The sequence below is a fragment of the Anopheles arabiensis genome, chromosome 2 (assembly GCF_016920715.1).
Source record: "Anopheles arabiensis isolate DONGOLA chromosome 2, AaraD3, whole genome shotgun sequence".
Classification (NCBI taxonomy): domain Eukaryota; kingdom Metazoa; phylum Arthropoda; class Insecta; order Diptera; family Culicidae; genus Anopheles; species Anopheles arabiensis.
The window spans coordinates 64,588,840-64,602,150 of record NC_053517.1 but is presented as its reverse complement, the minus strand read 5'-3'; the positions used below and the strand labels follow the sequence as shown (position 1 = coordinate 64,602,150).

The 13,311-nt window shown below is 37.7% G+C and overlaps 2 protein-coding genes across 3 annotated transcripts in view; both read left to right on the top strand.

The window, feature by feature from the left end:
• Positions 1-1,539: 1,539 nt before the first annotated feature.
• On the top strand, positions 1,540-2,949 carry LOC120896717. Its single transcript, XM_040301063.1, has 2 exons — positions 1,540-2,338; positions 2,454-2,949. Exons 1-2 carry the CDS (start codon positions 2,182-2,184, stop codon positions 2,810-2,812), a joined length of 516 nt encoding a protein of 171 aa, XP_040156997.1. The 5' UTR covers positions 1,540-2,181; the 3' UTR covers positions 2,813-2,949.
• Positions 2,950-10,728: 7,779 nt separating this feature from the next.
• LOC120894674 (coatomer subunit beta') overlaps positions 10,729-13,311 on the top strand; it is a 56,658-nt gene continuing 54,075 nt past the window's right edge. The window contains exon 1 of one of the 2 annotated variants that reach the window (XM_040297413.1): positions 10,729-11,886. The gene's annotated coding sequence lies outside the window, so the exon portion shown is untranslated. The remainder of the gene's footprint in view (positions 11,887-13,311) is intronic. The other variant, XM_040297414.1, reaches the window with a different exon arrangement.

Sequence of the window (13,311 nt, the reverse complement as noted above, 5' to 3'; positions counted from 1 at the left end):
TCAAAATGCAGTGGTACTGTTATAATTGATTTATTTAAATATATCATAAAATGTTAAAGGTTTATTAAAACACAAAATCAACCATCCTGTTTCCGGTAGCGCTGTTACTCTAATCCGGGTTCGATTTCGATCTTGCTTGCTAATGAACCGGTATCATGATAAGTACACACGTTCAATATTGATGCATGGGAAAATATGTCAGCATTAATGTAACATGTTTTTTGTTGTTGTTACTGCTTTTGCCTGCATGTTAATGGAAAAGCGTATTGTTTAGTGAATTCATTTGAATCATAAATTAACGCATGGTTTGTGTGCTATCAGATCGAATTCACAGCTAAGTGGAAGTACACCCATTTTTGTTGCACACAAGGTGTGTGTATTATTGTAGGCATATTAGCTTAAATTGACTAATTAAAAAAAATAATAATTTTAAAATCATCCTAAGTGGCAAAATTCCTATCAAATTGATCGCTAGTGTTAAAATAAAAATAATATAAATTAGCATCGACTGCAAGACTGTGAAATGCGTAACGTGATGACATGGACCACTTCAATTTTGTTGTAGCAGCATCAATATCTGAAAACAGGAGCTTGGCAATATCTTAGAGACAATGTAAACAGCACTGACTTGCACCCAACGAGCTGAGGTGTCAATGCAATCAAAACTCTGCTACCTTGAGTTATACAGTTTGAGACGGCGAGAATTGAGGGTGTGTAAATGATCTGCCGGTCTCGTATTACAGTCGTCAAATCGTACGACTTAACAACATGCTCGTCATGGGTTCAATCCCCAAATAGACCGTGCCGCCATACGTAGGACTGACTATCCTGCTATGGGGGGGAATCAATTAGTCACTGAAAGCCTAAGCCCACAAGTGGGTACAGGCAGGCCTTGACCGACATCGGTTGTTGAGCCAAAGAAGAAGAAGAAGAAATGATCTGCTCGAATACGTTAGCACATGCCTAGAGCGGTTCTTTGACCTCCATTATATTGAATACAATTTAGAAATACTGTATGTTTGGAGAAGATTCAGGAGTCAATAATATAAATTAGATTTATATTTAAAATACATATACTCATCACCAAAAAAAATTATATTTTTAACAGATGTGTCGACGTCTAACTTTCCGCTTGCATGTTCAGGAACCCTGTATAGATCAGTGAAACCGCGTAGGTTAACATATCATAAAGGAATCTGAAACTGTGTACAAAAACAACAGTACAAACTCATCAACATTTAAAGCTATTAACCTTAAAACAAAAAAACTTGTGTCGCTGCAAACAGCTTTAGCTGTTTACTAGGTGAAACCTTTGTACCTAATGGAACGTATGCTTTTTACTAACTACAATGATTTAATGCTACGGGCATTGCTGCGGTGTATAACCGCTTCAAACCATCCATCTATCCATCACATTTCTTCCGCGAAGCAACTAACGCTTATCAACCAAGCGGTACGTTATCTGAAACCAGGACCAATGTTACGCTGAGAATTGGTACGCGCGTTTGTAGTACACTCGTACCCTAGCATCGCGATCGTGCAGTGTAGTGATCGCGATGTAGAACATTTCTGTTCCGTACTTCAGTTGTCCTATTCGGGCTTATTCCGGGCTTGCCATCGGTGATTGATCTGCAAACTTGCGGTCATTTGTTCAGTACATTGCGCTCTGGCATCGCGTGTGTTCGTGCGTAATGTGCTGATGCACCATACCACGTGAGCGATCAACAGACGGACGTGCGTTATTCGGAAGCTCGGTTAAACGGATCCAATTAGATCGTGCAGCGTGGTTGCGACTAGGTCGCTCAAGCTCAGCCTCCGAGAAGTTCCGTGATGATTAATAGCGAAACAATAATTGTGTTAAAATTAAACAGCGATGCACTAATCGCACGTCACAGCAGTGTAGCCCCGGCCGTGTAATCGTGAGTGTTTCATAGTTGTTCGCCAAAATAACTGCCAGTATCAGCAGCCGAACAACAATCGATGCATTTGTTCTCGTTCCCACGAATGTAGCGTCTGCTTGCTGGAGCGTATTTAAAACATACGCCTGTGATCATTTTCCGACTCAGTCCGTCAGGTTCAGGTGTTGTTGATAGCTGTTACATCGGGTCTTGCTGAACGTTTGCGCCAGTGTCCGTTTGTGTTACCGTAGTGTTGCATTTAGAAGCAAGTGTAAACCATAAAATGTTGTCAAAAGGGCATGTTATGATGGTTGCACTGTGTGCTGTTTGTGCCATCTTCGGCACAACAACTGTGGAAGGGGCTGCGCTTAACCGAACGCCCCGTCAGCTGAGCAGCTTACTAACACTAAGCGGTGAATCAAACGCACGAATTGAAAATGGTAAGTGCTGTGAAAATGTCCTCTAATAGAACAAAAAGTGTGTGTGTGTGAGTGTGTAATTGTGTAAATGAACGATGTTTTGTAATGATTTCCATTTCTTCGCTTATTACAAAAGGTACCATTATTTGTGACACGCTCAAGTGCCCGGCCGAATCGTTCAAGTGCGTAATTGTCAAAAACTCCACCAAGGACGACGTAAACAAGGTACAGGTCACGCGCGAGTGCCTTGATCCAGCGGGCAAGGCGACGGCCAAGACGGTCACCACCGAGGCGTCCAACTTCCCGGGCCAGCAGTTTGAGAGCTATGCCGAAATCGATAAGAATGGCAACATTGCATCGTTCGACAATCGCGGCAATACGTACAATCATTCGGGAACCGGTGACATTCATTCCTATCTCTACGAGCAGATAGAGGACCTACACAAGGCGATACTCGATCAGCTGTCTAATGCTGGCAATCCGTTCGGGGCGTAGTGAGCTACAGTCAAACAGACACACACACACACACACGTCCAAATTGGTACCGTATAGATTAGTCCGAAATAAAAAAATAAAAATAAAGTTGATCTTTTGCTCAGCTCAACCCAACAGGTTTGTTCCGTTGGGGCTTACGGGCAGTGCCGTAAAGTCTACACCATTTGGCGAAAGAACCATCCGAGCGAGAATTGATCTCCGATTATGCTTCAGCATTCATTCCTGGATGCGGTCGACGATTCCGTCTCGACGATTTCAGGGCTTTTTACCATCTGCTCGGGAGCTAATTGGAGGCATACAGCCCCACAAGTGGTGAATGTAAAATTCGCAACAGGCAAAACCACACTCGGCGTTAGTTTGACGAGAGTCAAGGTTCCATTTTCCGTTGTTGTTTGGCGCCCGATGAATAACATCGTTCCGGGGAACACGATTGCTAGGGGTTTGGTTAGCAATAGTGAAGTAAGAAAAGTGTGTGGGAAAACTCATACCGAGCAGAGCAGAGCGATGGTTTGTTTGTTGCTTATCAAGAGTCGTTATCGATGTATTCTAATTAGTGGCGAACAATCGTTGCATTCAACAGCGATAGGATAGTTTCCTCGTTAGCGATAGGATTACTTGGATAGGATACTACTTGGTAACAATTGTAGTTGAGCTGTTCAAGCTAGCCAGTCTCAGTAGAGAGAATGAGAGTAAGGGGAGTACATAAAGACAGAAAGAGAAGAGAATTAGAATAGCAGAAGTAGCATAACGAAGTGCCCGAGTTTATATGATAGAGGCATTTATTCTAAAGAAAAAAACGGATTGTCCCTTTTCAATTGCAAAATCACAAAACTAGCAAAAAGAGGTCGGAAAAAGATGAAATTTTGAAAGATGAAACATTCTAATACTTTACTTGTATTCCAATATTACAATTGAATTGCGAGTCTCTTAGAATGTTCGACATTTTCCGCGACCTTCTCTCTGCGAATTTTCGCTAATGTAGCCTGATTTTCCAAAAAGTTCTATCTGTCTCTCGCAAAATGAATACTTTTTTTTAATTTTTTCATATTTCATATTTATTTAATTACGTCATCTAGCCTAGACTGGCCTACATAACTATTCTCGATTTTTCAATACACTGGCTAATAATGGACCTAACTGAAACTAACATCATACAAAACATGGAGATAATGAATTACCATCAAGTAGCTACGACGAAAGTCAAAACGGTAAATAAATATATAAATAACTAACTCAATGCTTCTGATCTTCAATATGTGCCTCGAAGAATCATTTTAAAATTATTTACATTAACGTTAAGATCGACAGAGAGCTATAAGCATTAACTATTAGAAGTAAAGGGTCTTTGGACCCCAATTCCGTCGTCCTGACGTCCTTGCTAAATAGAGCTCGTGGCCTTAAACTCCTGCTAGGGGCCTTGAAAAGGAATTTTTATCTTTATCCGGAACAGTTCAATCAACTAGTTTGTCTTCTTCTTCTATTTGGCGTAACATCCTACGTGGACATGCCGGCCTATACAGGCTTTCGAGACTAAATTCATTACCACGTAGCTGGATAGTCAATCCTTGCTACGGGGGGACGGTCCATTCTAGGCTTGAACCCATGATGGGCATGTTATTGAGTCGTTTGAGTTGACGCCTGTAGCACGCGACCGCCCCCAACTAGTTTGTTTACAGGCCAAATTGTCCTGTGTATAGATTTTTTTAATACGAAACTAAACGAATTTGTTATTTTGTTATTTTTCATAACAAAAAAGAGGCAGAATGAACCGGGTGAAATTTATCATCGTAATTCTTCGAAAACTCATCATATTTCATCGACAACCAGCGAGAAGTTTCGCAAGGAGAAATTTCGTTATTTCAACGGTTAGTAAAAATGTCATTCTCCTAGTTGGAACGGCCACGCTAACACGACACCGTATTACTACTTTATTTGTAAAACACATATTTAATATATCACACAACGCTGTATTGTATCCTTCATGTTGCCATTAACTGTAATTAATTAACTGGCCCTGGTTACAATTCATATTAATTCAGCAGAATGAGAAACATTTCCTCACGCCGTTTTGTAAATCAATAATGTAAACTTTTAATAGAACAAATCACTAGGCCATAAAATAAGATTGGCATCTACTGTTACAATGACATCCGCACTCTGTAGTCCGGCCGCTTCCATGCATTGAGAAACTGAACATTTTAATTGCCCGATATCATTTCCAACACCTCTACCACAGCAATTTAGACCCTACGATCAGCTTATGGTGGGAACTTTTCCATTGTTACTGAATTATACTGACAATCGAGCTATTTCCGTTCCCCTTATCTTACGCATTAGCCACGGCTTGGTATTTAGTGTGATTGGGGAGCATTTACATTTTTCACACGTGCTTCTGACACAGTGAAATTACAGGTATTGGAAAATTGGGGTTTTTCAAAGATAGCGAAAGGAAGGCAGTAGATTAGGAAATGAATTTTTATTGTAAATCATAAGTTTTTTAGACAATTGGTAACATACTGACAGGGTGTTTTAGTACAGGGTATTGCAAAACGGCATAAGGCTTATTAAAAAGTAGATAATTGAAATTTATCTACAACGATTCACTGCAAAATCATGATTTGTTTATCTAAGCGATCTTCAATCCGTATTGATCAAATATGTGTTGAGTTCGGTCATGTTGAGATCCTTGTCGACCGCAGAATGCAAAGAATAAAAATAAATGTACAGTCTTTCCCCGAGTTTCGCGACACTCGAGTGACACGAATTTTTATTTTTGACAGTTCAGATGTCAAATCAGTACAATTTTCTAAATCATTTGTGAAATGAAAAATAATTTGCAATTTTTAAAAAGTTTAAAATCACTAAAAAGACAGAAATAACTGAATTTTCTTGATAAATAGATAATTCTAGACAAATAAGTAATAAATTACATCAATGAACTAAATTCAATCAAAAATAATGGTCAATCAAGTATATTTCGGCAGTAAAACGTGATATTCGACTTTCACGAAAATCCGAGATATACTAATGTCTCCGGAACGCATTATTCGCGCAACTCGGGATAAGACTGTATGTAATTTATTTTTTCTTTGTTTTCCTTTTTAAATAACTAAATATTTAGCTCTTGCTCTGCTTAGGTCCGTTGTAATTGATCTACTTAAAAAAAATGCCTAGTTTTTTTAGACTAAATGATGTTTAACAAAAAAAATAGAGTAAAGCATTGCAATTACACAGAGCAGGATTATTTTTCGGTTGTTTTTAACCGAAATTTCTATAATCCCAGGCGATCGAAAACTATCGCTCATTGGATGGCTTTTGTCATTTCGGATTTCATCGTAAAATTACAAAGGGTGAACATTTTAACGGGATTTGAACACTTTTATTTGAAGAATCAACAACAAGATTTACTGACAACTTTATATTTTTGACATTTTTTTTACATTATACGTTATTGCATTCTTTGGCTGATTTAGACCGCTTGTATTAACCTTTTGTTCATGATCATTTTTAGAATAGAAATATGGCAATTGTATGACCATTGTTGTGTTGATTCATTATTTTTGTACAAGTATACATATAATATATATACTAAAATATTTCATAACAATGCTAAAAAACCATGCACCATGTTTACAGAATGTCTCTTAAACCTCTCTCGAGGTTCTTATCTAGAGTTCTGATTTCATATCTAAGATTGGCCGTTATTAATAGCAATAAGCAACAGTGAAATTTAACTCATTTAAAGAGTCTTTTACTTATTTTTAAATATTAATAAACTTAAAATTTCTCAGTTTTAGACCATAACAAAGAAATAGCTGTGACTGATACCGATTGGGCACATTGGAGTATGGTTATTTCGATTGATTATAAAACCTATTATATTAACAAGGCCGGTCTCGTACAGTCGTCAACTGGCACAACTTAACAACACGCCCGTCATGAGTTCAAGCCCCGAAAGGACTATACGTAGGACTGACTCTCCTGCTACGATAATCAATAAGTCACTGAAAGCCAAGCCCCCACTAGTGGTACAGGCAGGCTTTGTTCATTTGAAATTGTTTAGTATACCGGCAATCCTGATCTTAAACGTAAAGACGGCTCTTCGCGCGGGTAGATTGGATCATTTGGATTTTATGATGGATTTGTCTCATTTAATAAAAAAAAGGATATGAGTTGTGTAATTAGTCATTTTTTGTCAAAATTATTTGTTTTTTTTTTTAATATGCCAGAGAAAATAGTAGCAGCCGCAGCCTAGTTTTTACATGATATCATAGGATAAAATCAGACCGTTAGCTGCTCTTATCATTTTATTTTTGGACGATAGATACGTTACAAAAGTTAAATCTTTGATGGTAAAAGGTAAAAAAAATATTTGTAGCTAATTATGTTCAATTAATCATAGACCTCTGATTTATCCATCATACGCATAAATAATGTGCAAAAACTGGCCATGACTAACGCGTTAGTTCCAATACAGAGCAGTAAATTTTGTAAAGTAAAGTTGATATTGATCTTACTTAGATGATCAATATGTTTGAGCTGGAATTAAAGTAGCGAATTCTTAAATTTGATGCTGTCCAGAGCCCATAAATTACAACAGGTTGTTCAGTCCAGTTCAGATCTTCATTTTACAGAGGAGAGTGCAAGGTGTCATACAAGTCCTTAGTACCCGTTATTCCCTTCCTGCCAATCTCTATAGACATCTTCATTCATTATGGCGACCAAAATCAGAGTCATGAGCCCACCTGTAGTCTATCTAATCACATTGGTCTTGGTAGGATGCCTGATGGAAGCCTGATGGAGATCGTTTGTAACATTGTATCAAAAGTAACACATGTTTGTGCTGACATGCTGATTTCATCTGATTTCTAAACGTTTTGCCGAAATATGATGTTCTATCTTTAGTATACCTTTAGAATAGTATATTTATATCTTTAGTATCTTTGGTATCTCTTAGAAAAATAGTAAAGATGGGTTCATCCTTTTCCAAAATAATATGCCAAAAATGTGAGAGAGATTGCGTTTTTAATTCCTGTTGGCTGAGTGATTTTGTTACTTTATACAAGTCTTTTTCTTATTGAACTTAACAATATTGATGATGAACTTATTGTTGACTTAACAATAAAAAAGTAATGTTCATAAACTACATACATATGAGAAAGACGTGCACGATTTTATTTGAGGTTGAAACTAAATCGTGAATTGTTTCTTTTGAGAATTGTTCATCAAATATTTGTTTTGCTAACAAATTTAATCATCGGAAAGAGTATAACCTGATTTAAATTGATTTTTAAACCATTTCACTTGATAGCTCAGTTTCATCAAAACAACCATGTTTAATTTTCCATCTAGGACTACAACATTTTTGCAATTCTTATCTTTTTTATGCATACATGCATGGAGAGAAGGTAGAAAAAAAACAAAGGTTGTATGACGATGCATGGTCTGAGAATTCAGATGGAGTTGAAAATCTCTTCATCTTTCAGGAGTCCAGAAATGACTGACATGTACTATAGAAGTACAAATGTTTCTACAAATAAATTTTTGGCTCAAGTGGTCGCGGGCCAAATCAAAAGACCTCGTTGGCCACGTTTCAGTTTGACATCACTGCCCTGTTTGAAAATGATTTTTTTTAAGGTTTGACGAGCAGATTCTGACGTAGGAAAACTTCGATGATCGATTCCCATTTAAACCATCAGTTGTATTATTCTTATACGACTGTGATCAGAACAGTCAGGTCAACAGAATAGTCAGGTTGCCCTGCCGGTGCGCGTCTTTCCAAAACCGAGTTATTCATAAATTATAAATTTGATTTTATGCATGACAATAATTAACATTTGAAATAGATAATGTTAAAATTTTCACAACCTTACATGAAAACCGACACAAATATAAATTTCCGTTGCATATCTCATTATTTATTTACTTATTTATTTTATTTATTTATGTACATATAATTATTAGACTTTTTATTTACGAATAAATCTACAGATACTTTATTTTTCAATTTTCAGAGTATTAAGTTTTATTCTAAATTTTTATTTGAACTAGTTTTTTATTTAGTATTTTCATTTTGTTTTCTTGATACATTTGTTGTGTTGTTATGTTTTTGTTTATGATCGGAATGAATTTGTGATAAGCAAACTTAAAAAAATGTAGTATTCATGTATTGAAATCCTCACTAGATGTTTTATTTTCGAAAAAAAATGCACTGATCAAACAAATAAAGTATGCAGCTTAAAAAGCTACAAAACAAAAAGATTTACAATAAACACTGTTTTGCTATTTCATAACAATTTTTCTTATAGTAGTTTTTTCTAAATGTTAATCTAATAGTTGGACGATTTAGATATTTATAACAAATTGATGTATTCTTTTCATATTGAAAGAAAACAATGCTATCATATGTTAACACCTACTTATATCACAATTATAATTACAGAGTTTGTGGTACGTAATTTAAACCAATAATGTTACACTCGTCACAGTTCTGTTCAAATATCATAGCTCATTAGTAATTTTAAAACTTCACGTTCGGAAAGATAGATCATTATGGTAAAACGCCGCGATCCTTTGGTTGATCTATCACACTTTCAATTCACTTATGATTTATGTTGGTTGGTTTAACCAGTTATCATTTGTAATAAGTTAATATTATGTTTTTTATTGACACTATTTATTGCTAGAATGGAGAATGCCTTCCGATTAGTAATGTGAAGGAATTCTTCTGATGCAGTACAAACGTTTCTCCGGCGGTATGTTCGTCTCAAACGTAATGCGTAAGGATTCACGACCAACAGTGTCCAAGCCCAAAACCGTCCCAGACCACCTAACGATAGGACCTGAATTTGCTGACTGGTTGCGGGAGAACCGAACGACTGCTGCGAGGCGGTCAGTTTCAAACAGATTCGAGCAGGCTTTTCCTCTCCCCTGTATCAACACTCTCTGTCAAGTTTGTTTCGTGCAGGAAGCTAAGGACGCCGCATTTACCCTCACCACTCGTACTTCTTGTGCGTGTTTGAAGGGGGAGGGTTGTTTGAGGGTGGGTGAGCATCCCTCGTCGGATTCTGGTATTTTTCGGCTGTATGTGTGCGTGCTGCGGTGGAACTAGCTGTTTCGCTAGTGCCATTTCACTCGGCATAAATTGCACGCTCTGGTTGGTTCATCAGGGCTCCCAGGAAAGATAAAGTGCTGTTTCTTAGGTTCTCGGGATGGGCGGCTACGGTGGAAGCTGGGCAGACCGACAATGCCGGGGCAGGTGACATGGTAAATAGAGGATTCCAGCGCAAGCTTCCCCTGCTCGTTCAACCAACACAAGCGCGCACAGTAAGGCCATGGTAGGTTATCATCATCAGCCTGTCCGCTTATGATAATGTAAGGAGCGTTCTGGGGATGTAAGGAGGGAAGGAGCCCCGGGAACGATGACGGCACAGTTACTGTGAACGATGATGGTTCCGATGATGGTGGTGAGCGTGTAAAAGCGAACGTGTAAAGCCGCCTGTACTCTGGTGTTTGTATTTCGTTTACATAGGATCTTCCCATCATCTTTCTGGTTTTTATGTGGCCAGCTCCATAATTCCTCCATCATTGCTCCCGGTGTGCCTCGCTGCTCGGGGCCGCACAACACCGTTCCCCGCCGTCGTTCGTATCCTTGCCCTTTTCGCATGCATATACCATATTTTTCGATCATTTGCGCACACCACGCACCGTGTACACGATTTTCCGTCCTGCTACACAAACACGTGCGCACGATGTGAAGCAGCACATGCCCGACCGACCGCGGTCGTCCCATGCCGACGCCGAGCAGAGGTAGCCAAACGAATCAAGTCAAATCAAAACAAAAAGCACAGATGAATAGTTCCCTTTTCGACTGCGGATGAATGCACATCGCTACATGTGTTTTGCCGTACTACATCGTCATCCATCGTCGTCGATGCCCGTCGAGCGCGGTCGCTGCTAAACGGAGTGTGAATCTCCACACCGAGCCGAACGTCAAACGTCAGGCCTGGATCGAAGGAGGCCTGATCGAAAGTAAACACGAAAACGGTAGAAAAACACACGGCATTAGAATATTCGGGGCTGGCAAAAATTAGCATTTGCATCGTTTTGCCGGTCACCGAGCGTCTTCGATTTTGAGTGAGTGTATCTGGCGTGTAACCGAAAGCGAAGCGAAGGACAAGCAGTGAGGGCGAAGAAAATCGGACCGAGTGGATCGAGTGATTGAGCCCGTTAACCCCCCACCCCTAAACCATTCACCGGCTGGCTGAGTGACTTACATTTGATAAATGTGGTTAATTCGTTTAAATTTCGCACCAATCGTTCCGCATGAGCGAAGAAGAAAGGCAAAGTAACGCTTGTAACGCAACATAACGTGAGTGCTAGTAGCAGTGACGCGTGCTTTCTGATTGCTAAATTCTGTGGCGAATTATCACATTAAGCAGTGTAAAAAGTGTAAAACATCTAAAGTATGAAAAAAGTGTAAACATTAACACAGTAAAGTGTGAAATTGAATCCAGTTTCTCATTAATGTTACAAGCCCTTGTAATCCCTACTTTACCAATATTATAAGGAACATAAATCAGTGAACAATGTGAATGTGCATGTTGATAGAACTCTGCGAATGAAACAGATTTAGCACAGTTGTATATCACCATTTTCAAGTGAACCGTTACCGTTATGTGGCAGAAGTGTCCGCACCTCTCCCGTTCGTAGCTTAATCTGACGAAAGGAACTGGTTGAAGGTTCTAGGTCATGTTGGTTAGCTAATTGGTACAATTAGCTCATATTATTGCAATGGATCCATTCTAAAAAATACTTTAACCCACTATAACAGATTTCAAAAGGCATAATCGGCTGTTACTGTTATTACGCGAGATCAACAATTGGGCGACCGTCTCTACAATTTAAATATAATTTTTAAGGACTCTATACGGTTTGTAATCGTGGCGTGTCGTGTGAAATCCTTGATCAGTTTTAATGAATAACTAAAAACAATTGGGACATATTTATTATATAGTGATAGCAAAAAGAAGTGTGTGTGCTAAAGTGATGCAAATAGTAAATTATCCTTTATGGTAAGTAACATTAGTTCATACTATAATTTTGATTTTTTTTGGGGTGTCTAGTCCAAAGCAACAAAATCAACCTGCTTACTCTTACTGTTTGTATGGTGGATGGTCTGTTGAATAGACATCATGTTAATTTTGTTGCTTGAGATGGTACAGTCCTAAAGTGGGATGAACTAACCACATGGCGAACATAGGTTCAAGCCACGTATCCTAGTCTCATACACAACAATAAATTATGGGTTTTTTTATTTGTTTAGAAGTTTATTAATTTAGAAAAATTTTGTGGTTCGCTAGCATTGTTGAAACAAAAAAACGATACGTTTAATTATGAATTTGGCTATATCCTTACTAAAATATCATTTTAAAATATCATCAAAGCAAACAAAAGCTTGTTTAGGCGATAACGCAGCTTTTTTTTAGAATCGAGGAAGTTTTTATTTAAATTAAAGGATAAAAATAAATGCGTTCATGAAACATGTTTAAAAAATTGGATATTCTTTAAATATTCCTATTTATCGTATTATATATTAACTCTGTGCAGAATGCTGAATCTTTCACCATAACCGTTGAATTGTTTCGTTTGGATTTTTACGTTTTCTAGAAACAGTTATTTCAATCACATTTTTTAATGTTTCAATGCAATTAATATTACAAGCATAGATATTGAATCGTGATACAAATATTTCTTATTTTTAGTAGCTTTGTCATATACTGCTTTGGTCCATAAAAATTGATTCGCTAATGTTATTGTCCTACACAATTTGTCAGTCATTTTATAACTATCAGGAAATATAAATAAAGTTGTAGGAACTGAAGCCTTCCGAAACTAATTTTTTTAAGTGGTTATATGATATAGCAAGTAGTTTAAATCTTGTTCTATTTGGCGTAACGCCCTACGCGGTAATGCTGGTAATGCTATACAGGCATTTGAGACTTGTCAGTACCATGCAGGCGAATAGTCAGTTCTCGCTACGGGGGAACGGTCCATACGAGGGGTCAACCTATAACCGGTATGTTATAAAGTCTTACGAGTTGGCGAATGTATTTCGAAATCGCCTAAGTGGTTTTATCTAAGTGGGCTGCTTATCATTTTTGGATGACTTATCTATTGTTTCTAAGTTGGTCCTAAGTAATGTCTAAAGTTGGCAAAGTTGACCGTTTTCGCAACATGATGCAATGAATTGCTGATCGGATCACACATCCCTAAGCACAGTCTCTTTAAGCACTGGTTTTGCTTAAAATTATGTTGCAGCTTGATAAGCTTATTTTGGATTTAATAGGAAGCTACAAATTTCACCCCGATTAAAAACCACTGGCTTAAGTAGTTAAAATCACATTACATTATTTTTATATATTTTTTTACGCATTCATACAACAGACTACATCATATGTTGTTCATATCATATAAGTTGTTCCCAGTTATCTAAAAGT

Bases quoted from the DNA above. Each gene is read 5' to 3' on its own strand.
- LOC120896717 (XM_040301063.1), top strand. From the start codon at position 2,182: ATGTTGTCAAAAGGGCATGTTATGATGGTTGCACTGTGTGCTGTTTGT. The intron at 2,339-2,453 runs GTAAGTGCTGTG...TTATTACAAAAG, and splicing joins AAACGCACGAATTGAAAATG to GTACCATTATTTGTGACACG.